The 14,881-nt window shown below is 37.8% G+C and overlaps 1 protein-coding gene across 1 annotated transcript; it reads left to right on the plus strand.

The window, feature by feature from the left end:
- Positions 1-2,927: 2,927 nt before the first annotated feature.
- On the plus strand, positions 2,928-13,184 carry FBXL3 (F-box and leucine rich repeat protein 3). The gene is given in 8 exon segments (XM_042460095.1): positions 2,928-3,008; positions 3,011-3,059; positions 3,062-3,115; positions 3,118-3,169; positions 3,171-3,288; positions 7,572-7,694; positions 10,069-10,240; positions 11,985-13,184. Coding segments are annotated over 8 exon segments (1,293 nt in total). The 3' UTR covers positions 12,629-13,184.
- Positions 13,185-14,881: the final 1,697 nt, after the last annotated feature.

Genomic DNA, 14,881 nt, shown 5'->3' on the forward strand with positions numbered 1-14,881 from the left:
CCCTTCGTTCCTTCCTTCCCTTCCTTTCTTCTCTCTTTCTTTCCTTTCTTCCTTCTTTTCTTTTCTTTCTTTCTTTCCTCCCTTCCTCCCTTGGGTTCTCAAAGACTGTTGTGGCAAGAAGTAGGTCTACTCTTATCATTCTCCTGTTAGCCACCTTTGAGCCCACTGCATTGGGAGACATGGGGTTGCTGCTGTTGTTGTTGTTGTTGTTACCTAGGTAGAGAGGAGGGAATATCATTATTATTAGTGCCTTGTTATTTATAGGGTAGAAAAGTGGGATATTATTATTGATAATATTGTATTATAAATATCATTAGTCTATTGGTAGAAAGGTGGGGTATTATTATTGTTAGTGTGTTGTTATTATAAATATAATTGTATTATTATTAGTTTATTATAGTAGAAAGGTAAGATATTATTACTGTATAGGTAGGAACTTGGGATATTGTTGTTATTAGTGTATTGTTATTATATAGGTAGAAAGGTGGGGTATTATTAATAATAATATTGTATTATAAGTATTAGTGTTTTATTATTTATATTGGCAGAAAATTGGGATATTGTTATTATTACTATATAGGAAGAAAAGTGGGATATTATTATTAGTGTATTGTATAGGTAGAATGGCTGGATATTATTAGTGTATTGTTATTAATATATATTTAGAAGAGTGGGATATTAATGACAACAACAATAATAATATATTATAAATATTATTAATGTCTTATTATTAGTTAATTATACCTGTAGAAAGGTGGGATATTATTATTACTATAGATTTAGAAAGGTGGGATATTATTTTATTATTATTATTATTATTAGTGTTGTAATATAGCTGGATATTATTGTATTGTTATTAATATATGGGATTTTAAAACTACTACTAATAATATTGTAGGGTATTATTATATTATATTATATTATATTGGTAGGAAGGTGGGATATTATAATATAATAATAACTTGCCTTTCTACTGCTATAGGGATTCAAGTGTATAGAAACCCTCTAAACCACTACAGAGATTCAAGGATTGAAATGCTATTGTAATAAGATGCCCTCAGTATCTGCAGGGCTTTCATTCCAGGGCTCCCTGTGGATACCAAAATCCATGGATGCTCATGTCCCATTAAATGCAGTGGCGGAGTAAAATAGTATTCCTTACATTTAAAAAACAGCAAAATCAAGGTTTGCTTTATTGGAATTTATATATTTGTAAAATACTTTCAAGCCGTGGTGGATGCTTGAATCCATGGATAGAAAAAAGTCTGTGGATACAGAGAGCTGACTGTAATACTGCTATTATATACTATTCCTATTATATAGGAATAAAACCATCATCATCATCATCATCTTATACAGCTGCACCTGAGACCCAGCGTGCTCAGTCTCCTTGCCCTTCCATCTCTCCTGTTTTCACCTGCCCACTCAACCCTTCGCATTGCAAATACACTTTGCAAAGGCATGCCTCTCTCTATAGTTTTTTGTGGGCTATGTGGCCATGTTCTAGGAAGAGTTTATTCCTAATGTTTCACCAGCATCTGTGGCATCTGGCATCTTCAGAGAATGCCGGCATGGAAGAGAGTTGGATACACACACACACATATATATATATATACTGTGTGACCCTGAGTAGGGAATGAGTAACATGGAAATCACTCCCTACCCAGGGTCACACAGTATATAAATATCCAACTCTCTTCCATGCCAGTATTCTCTGAAAATGCCAGGTGCCACAGATGCTGGCGATACGTCAGGAATAAACTCTTCTAGAACATGGCCACATAGCCCCCCAAACCCACAAAAGACTATGGATGCCGGTCATGAAAGCCTTTGACTTCCCATGCCTGTCTCTGAAAGAGGACAGATAGATTGGAGATGCTAGGTATCACTCCCCTTTCCCTGTGCATCCTCTCCCTACCTTCACCCCCACTGTATACCAGAGCCTGAGATCGTATTGCTTTCTTCTTTTCACTTGGACACCCAAATCAAGAGTTAGATTGTTTCTCCTCGGTGTTGCCCCCAATTCAGGCATAGCTTGCGTGAGGGCCGTTGTTGTATGCTGTATTCTATTAATATGGTTGCTTTCCTCAAAGAATGTGCTAGAGCTTTTACGACACTTCTGTCAATCGCACCTACATCACCTCCCTTTCCCTGTATAGTGGGTTTCCCCCCCACTACAGTGGGTCACTTATCTGTGATGTGCAACTCCTGTGCCAGCTGTGCATGCTATGCAGTGCTTGTATCGTCAGTGGCGGCTTGTGTGGGGCTTGAATCATATTAGGATGTGGAAGGATATTAACGCTTGAGACTCCAGTTGCTGTTTTAGAAATATCCAGTTGTGTGTCTGGATGGCAATCCAAAGAATGTCCTCAAATGTGGGCTCCTTCTGGGGACTTTTTCTGACAGCAGTAGAAACGCTGGAGGTTGTTCATATGTCTATCCAAGAAGAAGAATTGAAGTGTAGTAAATCTGCATTATTTTACGATACAGACTGGTTCTTACAATTCTCAAGGCTCTGGAGTAACCCAAACTGATCTAAAGTCTCTGTAATGTTTTTTCCCTCCTTTGTCTTCTGATTGTACAGCCAAAAGTAATTTTAAAAGAATAGCGTATTAAGATACTTGATCCCATATGCTGATATATCGTAAAGATCAGTATACAGACGGTGTTCAGCTTATCTTCTGCTGTTTATCATTATCTTGTGTTCATAAATGACAAATATATCCGCAGCGTTATACAAACAGTGTTACAAAAAGAAGTCTCTAATCTGGAAAAAAATTGAACATTTGCAATTTTCCCCCTTTAGATTTTGTTTTATGTGAGGAGAATAAAAAAAAAGGGGGGGAAATAATGTCTGATTTTAGGGAAATTGGTTTCTGGTCTATGGAAAATGTATCTTGAAAATGTTTTTGTCCTAAAACCGAATGATGAAACGCGGGGAAGAAAAAAGTTAAGCTGGCAGTCAGTTATCAGAAGAGGAGAATACAGTTGGTGGCAAAAAACTGAAAATCCCAGATGAGAATCTGTAAGCGATATTGAGAGCATTGAGTGGGGGAACCTATCCCGGAGGTGGTTCTGCACATATTCCAGTATTTGCCTCTCCTTGATCGCGCGCATGCTCACAAGTCTGCCGCAGGTGGAACCAAGTGTTTCATATGCCAGAGCTCTGGAGCGTTTGAGTTTGAACTGAACCAGCCAGCTACATCTTACCTAAAGGCTACCCATCCAGAGCTTATCAAGCAAATTATCAAAAGGCATTCCAACCATCTACAGTATGTCAGCTTCAAGGTAACTAATTTAAGTTTTAAAAACAAATTAACTTAAATGCTTTGTAAATTGCCGGTTCTGTTCCAGCTCAACAGACATGTGGTAGCCCTGAGGAGATACCTGCATGCTGCATTATTAAGCATACTGCTTAATAAAAAAATTAAATTAGATTGTGGTGTTGAATTGTATTAAATATATATCTTAAGTGGCTTAAACTATTTTAAAGCCATTATTACAGTACCTCGTCTTTGGTAGAGAGATATTTGGTATTATCAAGGAAAATGAACACTACACAAAGGTAGTAATTTTAAAAATCTGAAATATATTTTGGTACTTGGTAATACACCTTGCTGAGACTGGGTCCGATTAATCTAATTTATACACATTTTTAAATGCACCTCACCTCATTCTGAACCTTTATGTTGTTATATTGTTACCTCAAACAGACACTGAATATTGAAATTTAAACCAGACATGGAAAATCTGCATTCAGAACTGATGTTTGATTTTTGTGTTGTTTGATTTTGTTTTGTTTGCACTAATCAAGCAGACTGGTTTATATTGCTATGGTAGTTTTAACATGAAAAATATTCTACTTGAAAATGCTAGCTGGTTCCAGGGTAGTAAAAATCAATTCAGATAAGTAACATTCCAACTTCAAATGAAACAACAAAACTGTGTTGGGAAAGCAAAGACACCTGTACATTTTGTTTTGAGCAGAAAGAATAGCAGGCAAGCAGGAAGAAGTGCTTTGTGTTGCAGGGATTTAGAGTAACTATTGACATTTAAGCACAAAGATTGTTATTTCTCCCATTGTGACTGTCATAGTCCTAGTTGACTGGTATCGACATTTTCTGAACAGACATTTTCTACCATTCCTCCTGATTCAATGCATTGCAAAGGCTTCTTCTTTGAGCTGTTGCATTACACTTGTAGAATAAATTACTTAGATTTGCAATGACTTCTGATCATCTAGTGTGTGTGTGTGTGTGTGTATAAATAATTTCCCACCTTCCCTCTGTGTCATACATTTCTAGAGAAGGACTCAGGAATAAAGTTTGGTTGCTGTGAAGAAGCAGAATGGGAAACCATTCTAATCATAGTATGAACATTAGGTTTCATGCATGGACTTCAAATGGAAGATACCTCCTTTAATATATGGAACCAGAAGGTTCTCAAACTTCCAGAAACTGTTCTGGAAAGTGTATGTTATTCAGGAAGCATGCTTCTGTTTCACACTTGGTATTTTCCAGGAACAAGTTGTTTATTACCACCTTTCATCCAGTTCATGGTGCTAGACTTGCAAGTTTGTGTTTACAGATTGCTAAACCTTTTACTGTTTATCACCCTCTTATGTCTGAGTTATACTAACGAAGTTTAGGCTACGAGGGCATTACCTTGCTTGAATCTTCATTTATTTATAAATAGTAGAGCATTTGTTCTTGAGAATACACTTGCTGAGATGCTGTTTCCTTACTCCTTGTTGCTTCTGAACAAAAAGTCTAACTGCTTTATCACACTGGCGGGCAAATAGGATTTAAAGTAGAATTTAACTAGAGAAAACCAGAAAACGTTGGGTGTTAAACTTCAGACATTTCCTGTTTTTCTCTAGTTTAACTCTCATTTAAATCCTGTTTGCCCACTAGCATGATAAAGCAGTAAAAGGAATTAACATGTTGCCTTAAGAGTCCCAACGAGGCTCGGAAAGATGTACTTCAGGATGAGTAGGGATTCTCTGTGTATTTAGTGTCCTTTATTGGGTGGTTTGGATAATGATGGAGTTGAGAAGACACCAAGAGGACAGTATTAACAGATCTCAGTGTGTGGTCAGACATGCTATGGTGAATCAGAGAATCCTGAGGATTCCACCCAAACTTGAACCTGCGGAAAGGGAGACTTTCCCAAATGCAAGTCTCTGCTTTCATGCTCTGAGCTGGAACAGGGACAAGCAAATGTACATCTGATGGACATTTTGTGGTTGGAGTTTCTAGCAACCCTCATATGCAGACAAGGTCAGTACAGTTCCATCTCTATTGTCATTCACTTGAGATGGAGTAGGAAATCAAGGAGACTTGAAGAACAAGTTATACCTCCAAGTGAGTTTTGACTTTGGACTTGCTTTTTATTTTATGGGAACTACCATCCCACTCTCCATGTCCTCTTTGGGTATAAGGATGAAGGGTTATTGTCCTTGTGTTACCAATCTTTGATAGGCCACCAAGGCCAGGCAAAAATGTATGGACTCATGACCACCATTGTTCATATACCACAAGGGAAGATGTGGCATACATATTTCATGTGACCACCAAGGGCATTTTTTAGCATCCCAAGGACCCAAAACATTTATTTATTGTGTGTGTCACCCCAATATCCTTTTATTCCTACTAGGATGCAGTTTTACCATATGGGGATGGAAAGGCAGGGACATTTCAAGACAAAGAGAGGTCTTCTTTAATAGGAAGTGTCGGGGGGGAAATGCTGCTCTCTGGGTCTAAAAACAGTTCACTCCCACACATGGCAAAACTGCCTTTTGTGCTTCTTGGGAGTGTTGAGTGGCCATTTCAGAGGGATATGTTTTTAAGGATTATTTTCTTTAAAGGATGGGTAAGGACTGCCTTCTGACGTTCCTTGGAGATTCAGTGCAATTTCTTAACCTCTGACAGTTGCCCACTTTTGATATAAAACATCTTGGTGTTTTGGGGAAATATGTGCTATCTGTCAGCTGCCAATAGTAACTGGCACCTGGGATATTGATACTGTGTTGCCGCGTGTAATCTGTTAAACTCACAGATTACCATGGAACTATTAAAAAAGCTAAAAGAGATGTAACATCTTGGTCATAGGAAATAGTAACCCAAATAAATTCCAGCCATGGCCATACATCTTTAGACACAGTGGATCTGTCACATTTGTCTGATATTTAATAAAAAGTACACACTATATTTGCATCTTACAGTTATTTCAGAAGCTTTTCCAATTATTTAATTGAAATACATGAACAAGGGTTATATTTTAATAACAGATTTAATTGTTCATATGCATGTATTCCATGAAGACCAAACTAAAAGTGTGTATGATCCAAAATGATAAGGAGGGAAAGAATATGTGATGTATGTACTATCATTTATTATAATAATTTATTGGTTGTTCCAAGCACAAAACTTGAGTTCTGAAGATTGGTTTAAAAGGAATAAGAGATGTGGCTTGGGAGACAGTTTCGGGCATAAGGTACAGTAGGACAGAAAGGATAGGGTTGTTTTAGGGAGTAGGAGACCCTTCAGTAGCTGAGGGTCATGGAAGTGGACAAATGAAAGTCACAGGAAAAGATGGGTTGAGGTGTAAGAATGGAAAGATAAAGATGTGGGAAGGGTTGGAAAGGAGAATCCAGCTGTAGAGAAGAGACCATCTTAGGGACTGAAGATGGGCATCACATTTAAACACACAAAATGTTCACAGATGAATGCTGGAAGAAATTGAGACAGTGGAAGCCTAGAAAGAAAATTATTATAGTAATCAGGGTAATAGATGGCTAGAACAGTAAACAGAATGTGTGTCAAGGAGATAAAAAATTGTTTAAATGAAAATGCAGAAGTGATTTGATTTGGTGGTTGCTGAATATGAGCAGCAGAGGGGAGAGAAGAGGGGGAATGATTATGGTTTAAGATGCTACTCCACCACCACCACCCGCCCCCAAATAATCCAAAGGGAGACCATGCATAAATTGACAGCTGGGAAAGAGAATTGGCATCAGAGGCTGCATCTACTCTGCAGAAATCCAGCTTCGCACCCCTTTAACTACCGTGGCTCAGTGCCTTGGAATTCTGGGCACTGTAATTTTGTGAGACATTTAGCCTTCTCTGTAAGCGAGCTCTGGTACCACAACAAACTGCACTTCCCAGAATTCCCTAGCCTGGAGCCATGGCAGGTAAAATGGTGTCGAGCTGGATTATTTCTGCAGAGAGGAAGCAGCCTGGATATGTGATGGAAAATCCTGATTGAACAGAAGGGATTTTGCTGGATGGAAGATAAGCTGCAAAATTTCATCTATTCTGTCTTCCTAAAAGTTAACAATGATTGGATCATCTCCTAGTTGATATTCAAAATCATTTGTATGTCAAAATGGAGAAATTTTTCCCATCTGACTCTTCATAGCCAGAATAAAAGTGAATAATAATGCTTTATTCCCTTCAGTCACTTTATGTCTGTTACACAGTGGATCATAGATAATGTTTTTGAAAATACATAGAATGTTTTCATTTTCTGCAGGGATGTTTGCATCAATGGAGTCTTTATTTCTTTTAAAGGTGGACAGTAGCAAGGAATCAGCTGAAGCAGCTTGTGATATCTTATCGCAGCTTGTGAACTGTTCTTTAAAAACACTAGGACTAATTTCAACAGCTCGACCAAGCTTCATGGATTTACCCAAGGTATAAATCATACTGAAAAGTAATGCTCGAAATGTTCAAGAGATTAAATTAATAAATTATGACTGTCTGATGTGCTGTCTATCATTGTAACTGCTGCAATAAGCTTTGCTCTGTTTCTGGTGATCATGGTCCAGATACTTCAGAGCTGCAGTGGGTTCCCATGGTATGGTCCTATTATTTTTTCTTTCAGTCTGTTCCTTTTTATGCTAAGGGTAAACTTACCTTGCAAATCTTGCTGTGCTTGCATTTACAAAGTCATCTAATGCTTTTCACAGAAACTAAACTCACTTCCCCTTACTGCCTGGAGTAAACTCCCAGGTAGCAAATTCATGTTCCTCTCTCCTAGTATTTCTCACTTTCATTATGCTTGTAGGTACCTGAAGAGAAAGAAGAAAAAGAAACATTATGGTATAATTGTCTCAGCATGTGCATGTCTTCTTGTTTATCCCTCATGCAGAGAAAGAGAGAGAGACTTTGGGGCATGACAGACAAGCGGCTCTGTGCCGCCCGTTTTTGCCCCGCATCGTTGATGCAGCAAGCAAAAGGCATGGCAACAATGCACTCCCTCTCGGGAGCAAAAACGGCTTCCAAAAGCAGCTTCCTGGAAGGGGTGCAATTGGAGCACTCATGTGCCCAATCGCATCACTTCCAACCAGTGCAGTTTGGGTGGGGCCATGCCATGATGGCACCAGCATTGCGCAGTAGGGCTTGGCAGCGTGCAGACGCTCTGCATTCCCAAGTCCTAAAATCGGCCCCAGACCGCTGCTTTCAGCCAGTCTGTACCAGGCCTATATTTAGATGCAGTGACGAACTGATTTATTGTTTCATGAACTATCCAGCAGCTTATGTACTCCCCAGCCCTTTTCTGGCAAGTCTGTGAGGTTAAAAAGTCTTTACTTAAATTTTAAATTAGTCATAGTTAAGACAAATTTAACTGACCTGGATTTTGCATGACAAGCTGCAGTTGGCTGTAAAGCAAAAGCTTGTAATCTTGAGGCTTATTTGACAAGGAGGCGGGGAGATAAAAGACCAAAGTTTGTTCTTGGAATTATAAACCATAGTTTGTCACTGCTTCCCAGAGCAGCCTTTGTATGGTAAGCTAGGGCTGCTTCATAGTGCTGCGTTCGGTTGGCTGTGGACAGACAGTGGCTGTTGCTTTACTGTCCTTAGGATACCAGAACTAACGTAGGCCGTTCTCCTCTTCTTTCTGTTTATCTTTGTAAACAGTGAATGCAGTGTTTTGAGTACAAGGAAAAAACCTCACTGTACGGGAAAGTCACATGTGCTGTTCTAAAACCTTTGAAAAATAGTAAACTTTCAAAGATACCCTTGTATCTCTGTTGCTCCATTCTCTTTGTTCTCCTGCCATGGCCTCTCTTACATAAACCATTTTCTTCTAGCTTTTTTTCCCCTTGGAGCTTTCTCGGATCTTTTTCTCAGGCTCAGTCTACTCAGTGTAGAAAATTTGAACATCTACAACTCTGAATATGCTCATACTGATGTGTAATAGCAATTATTGCCAACATTAATTTGTTTCTTACAGAAGTAGGTATTCTTAATGTAATCTCTTCCAATGTTACATAGATGTAGGAAACCTTTCAGTTCTTAAGTCAAGTTATCATGAAATAACTTTGTCAGTGTAGAAAAGTTATCTGCCCATGAGTGTTTCCAGAGCTCTTCCTAAGACAGAGCAAATGAAAGTTATAACTAGCATTTATAAAAGGAACAAGTCAAATTAGGTAATTCACAGAATGAGGTTTGTCTTATATTTCTGTATAAGTCTTGTAATTGGTATATGTTGCTGTAGGAGATTCCATATGTGACTCAAATTTTTTGTGTGAATGTGCAGCACACCCTTTTTACTTTTACAAAAATACTAGCAATAATGATGTGGTGGTTCATCTGAAGACTGAAGAATGTAACTGGTTCTTAAACATATTGTTTAAACTCTAAGTTACGTTGTTTGAATGGTATTTGAGTTGTAGATTGGCAGTTACTGAGCAAGGCCATCCACCATTGTGCTAGTCTGGATATTTTTCTCATGTAAACTGATCCCGAGCTTGCTGGACAAAAATGGGATTAGGTGCATCAGACTTTGTGACACTTGCTCATACTTCTGGAGACAAAACCAGTCCATGCTTTCATTAAGCCATAACTCAGTGCATTTTATTGGCTCTGCATTATGCAGTCAGTGTCATGCTTGTGTGAAGATCTGGATTTGTCTGTCTACCAGGAGCTTGGTTGTCTGAGCTGTACTCTTTAGGAGAGGCCTAAAAAATCTAAAGTACTTGTCCAAATTTTCTGCTATGGATGAAATATATTCTGTATTGGGTCTTAGGTTTCACTCTTTGGTTTTACTGTTCTCTTTCTACAGTCACACTTCATTTCTGCACTGACCGTGGTATTTGTAAACTCCAAATCCCTTTCTTCACTTAAGATAGACGATACACCAGTAGATGATCCATCTCTAAAGGTACTAGTGGCTAATAACAGTAATACCCTGAAACTGTTAAAGATGAGCAGCTGTCCTCATGTTTCTCCAGCAGGTGAGCTTGCTGTCAGAATTATCTCCTATGTTACTATCTTCACACAGCCAGACTGATCAGATATCTGCTGCAACTGTATTTTCTGGCCAAGAAACTTCAGAAGTTTGCACATTTTTGAAGACAACATACTTAATTGTATCAGAATTATATGATTACATATAGTATACATTATGCTAGGTAATAATGCTGTTATTTGTAGTGTGGACTTTGAAATTGTAGTTTACAAAACGAAGATAGGTACTTTCAAACTGGGCAACTGTGTATTTAGGAACTGAATGTAGATTTAATAACATTAAATTAATTACTTGTAACTTCCAATAAATTATAGTAATTTCAAACAAGATGCAAAACCTGCTCGTGTTTAATTTTTTTCCATTGTAATCAATGGAAATTTAAAAGGCTTGCTTGGCTTGGATTGCATTGGTTGGGTTGGAAGGCATTCATTTATTCAGCATTAGGATGCAGTGTATGCTTTGCAGGTCCATACTCAAGTTTCTACCAATCAGGTCTCTGGTAACATTATATTTATGTGTTCTGGACACAGTGAAATTGAGTTTGTACAGAAATCATGAGACACATATATAACTTCCTGTTGCATAAATATTTTGGCTGAAATGCAGTTTGCTTGGCTTTGCCTTTACAAAATATAAGCATGCAGTAGTGCAGATTAATCATTTGTATAAATGCCCTGATTATTTTTCATTGATTTATTTATGTTGTGATTATAATTTTGAGTATAATGTGAGTAATATCTATAGTAGCAGAAAGACGGAATAGACATTTAATTAAAGAATAATAAATTGTGGATGAGTTTGTTCCCCTCATGCTTCTTTCTTCTCTTACATCTTCTCCATCTTCCAAATTGAGATAGTAGCCTGGTTAGTCTCAAGTAGAGTAGAGCCATAGAATTGGTGAAACTTACTTAAATGTTGACTTGCCAAATTAGCTCTTCTTTAGTTAGGACAAACATTAGGTTTTCAGCCAGGAGATACCTTACTTTAAGAGTACTGTCTGACTAGTTTGATTAGGGATTTTCCCTGTCAATTGGGAAGGGTGTCTTTTAAGTACTTTTTCTGACAGTGTCTCTTGTTGTATTTTTCCCTTCTATGAATGAATGAGGAACAATGGAAGGAGTATAGTACCTTAGTGTTTTCTTGTCCTAACTACTTCTATGTGTCACTCCAGCAATTTATCTAAATGGTTCAGCCAGTATGTCACTGCTTTAATGACTTCCACAACACACAGCCTATAGTTTAACAAATAATTTATCTGAATCAAATGCTCCATTAAAATCAGTCTTAATTTTAGACAGTGGAAAAATACAAACTTTTAAAAACTAATTTCAGGGCTACCATTCTCTTTGTTTCTATATCTTCTTCTTATCTTTGTTAGCAAAGCTTGGGAAAATTGTATAACCTAGAGAACACATACTGTATTATTAAGACATTGTTTGCTAGCAATCCAGGTCACTTTGTCAACTCGATTAAACTCCTTTCTCAAACTGTTGCCTTATAGAAGTACTAGACTGGTAACCTGTCATTGTTAGACAGTATGACTGTCGTTAGGTATTATTTTTCAGCACCCTGTTTGCGAAGCATGATTGTATCACTTGATTTTTATTTCCAAAACACCTAGTTTATGTATTTAAGATTAAGGAACACTTTCCATTTAAGGGCAAAACCTTTCCTTTCTATGACAGGTTGGATGTGAACTCACATTCTGATATTTCGTTTTCTTTTTTTAGGTATCCTCTGTGTGGCTGATCAGTGTCATGGTTTACGTGAATTGGCATTGAACTACCATCTGCTAAGTGATGAGCTCCTTCTTGCTTTGTCTTCTGAAAAACATGTCAGATTAGAACATTTGCGCATTGATGTAGTCAGTGAGAATCCAGGACAGACACATTTCCACACAATTGAGAAGAGCAGCTGGGATGCTTTTATCAAACATTCTCCCAAAGTGAACTTAGTCATGTATTTTTTCTTATATGAAGAAGAGTTCGATCCATTCTTTCGTTATGAAATTCCAGTCACTCATCTTTATTTTGGAAGATCGGTCAGCAAAGATGTACTTGGCCGGGTTGGAATGACATGCCCTCGCTTAGTTGAACTAGTGGTGTGTGCCAATGGATTACGGCCACTGGATGAAGAACTGATTCGCATTGCAGAACATTGTAAAAACCTGTCAGCTGTTGGCCTTGGGGAGTGTGAAGTCTCCTGCAGTGCCTTTGTTGAATTTGTGAAGATGTGTGGTGGCCGCTTGTCTCAGCTGTCTATCATGGAAGAAGTCTTGATTCCTGACCAGAAGTACAGTTTGGAGCAGATTCATTGGGAAGTGTCGAAACATCTTGGTAGGGTTTGGTTTCCAGACATGATGCCTACATGGTAGGCTCCCAAAAGAAAGGAGGGCATGTGGAGCAGTGTCTTCTATTTTGAGCATACCATACTGCAACTTAATCATATAAGCTATTTGTGTCCTAGACAACACATGTATTATTTAATGCTGGTTTCTAAAATCCAGGTTATCAGGGGAATCCGAGGATATTCTGAAGCACTTGCCTGTATACAACATTTTGTCGTTTGCTCTTTTTCCATTGAGATGACCCTAAATATAGGTAGAAATTATTTCATTTATTCAGATACTCAAGTTCCATATTCATAAACGGTTTTAAACTACACTTGGATTTTAGGTACTACGACTGAAGTGGCTGACTGAAATTCAGTTTGCAAGGCTTGGATGATCACTTATTTTGTCGACACCTAGAAACACTTAAAAATACATGAGTTGAAGAATAATCAGCAGATTAGACTGCAAATCGTCTGTAGGCTGTAAATGTTTTGATGATACAATTACAAAGACAGAGCAATACAGCAATGTAGTTCAACATATTTGTATATAAAATGTCTTTTATCTGCTGTTTATTAAATTGCTCTGGAGACTAGAATATGTAGCCTCAAGTTCCTTTTCTCTTTGTAGTTTTTAAAATGGAAAATTGACATTTGTAGAATGTTAATATTTCTATATAAACCTGTTTTAAGGTATTACTAAAGCTCAGGTAGCTAAAGTATTCTGGTACAAGTATGCTGTAATTTGGTGACATTCTGGGAGAAGTGCTTACACTGTTTTGCAGCATTGCTTTTATGGGTGTTGCATATGTTCTCCAGTAAAGGAAGCCAAGCTTTTGTACACAAATATTTTAAAAAAAAAAGTGAATTGTAGTGTAAATGAAAAAGTAATGACTCCATGAATCCTTTGGCTGCTTAGAAAGCAGGCGGCAGGTAAGATGTGGGAAGCTGCTATTGTTACGCTTGGGCAGCTCATGTTTTTTATATTCAGTGGTAGGAGAGTTTGGTCACTTCTGTATTTTAGAAGGGCAAATGCAATGGGCAGTTTCTGTTCCCCTGCCAGCAAGCACTCCTTTTCTGGAGAGTTCCTTCACTTAAAGGCAAGGGGCTTGTGTATGTATTTGTGCTGATGGGGTGAGGATAACAACTTGATGTTACAGGAAGAAAGACATTGCTGAAAAGCCATTTTGCATATGAAGAAAATCATCTAAAATCTAGCAAACATATTCAGGGGGGTAGCTAAGTTGGCCATAAGACAAAATTCAACAAAATCCACAAAACAGTAATAACCACAACAGAGGAACATTTAACAAGAGAGAGCTAATGGAATGGGACTTAATTCTGAGGTTTTACCTCCAGCAAAGGTGAATGCTTCCATTTGGACTACAGTTGGCAAGTGTTAACTATACAGCACCAAGAGGTTTCCCCAGATGTTTTCTGCCTACATTAGCCTTGCATAGGACAGAAATAGCCTTGATCTCAACGGAAGTTACAGTGCTGCTATTCATAGGTTTGGAATTTTATTGCCTGTGTTTTACTTACTCTTTGTCCCCACATGATTTAGAAGCAAAATGGTTTCTTCCTTTGGTGATGTTCCTCCAGGATCTCTTAACTGACGAGAAGTAAATCTGAGACAAAATGAGAAGTGAATCTGAGGCAAAATGTAGGCCTGTGACTTTAACACAGTTGCTTTTCTTCTGTTTATAGCCAAAAAAACAACTTAATTTTAGAAAAGGCTGCAATGTAGCACTCTTGTAGCTAGAAAATGTAACTTTTCTATACCAAATGTAGAAGTAAGAACAAGTTATTCAAGTGCCAGAGTATACAGTATTGCTGAGGAAACTGCTTAAGGGACTAAACATGAAAATAGCACGTTTTTGTACAACTCCGATTGAAAATTGAGTAAGCAGATTTTCGTTGAATGTGTTTATTGTAGCACCATAATGCCCTTTCAATTTGCAGATGTGTTCGGTGTACTTTCCCATTTTTTAAGAGAGACACTAAATTAAGTCCTGTTGTTTTCATGACTTTGTTTGCATATTACAAAAAATACTATTGTAATAGCTGATATAGTTTAAGTAGTGTGACTGCTCGCCTTTTGGTTGCTTAGGTGATAGGTCTATAGATGTGGGAAGACTTTTCACAATGAGTTGACCCAGTTTCTTAAATTGTTGCCCTTCCAACCAAAAGCTGATTAAATTACATCAGAGCTGAGAAAAACCTCTCCCACATAACAGTTTGGCATAATAGGCACTAGGAGGGTGTTTTTATGAGTTTGTAATAGGTCTTGGAGACC

The sequence above is a fragment of the Sceloporus undulatus genome, chromosome 3 (genome assembly GCF_019175285.1).
Source record: "Sceloporus undulatus isolate JIND9_A2432 ecotype Alabama chromosome 3, SceUnd_v1.1, whole genome shotgun sequence".
Taxonomy (NCBI): domain Eukaryota; kingdom Metazoa; phylum Chordata; class Lepidosauria; order Squamata; family Phrynosomatidae; genus Sceloporus; species Sceloporus undulatus.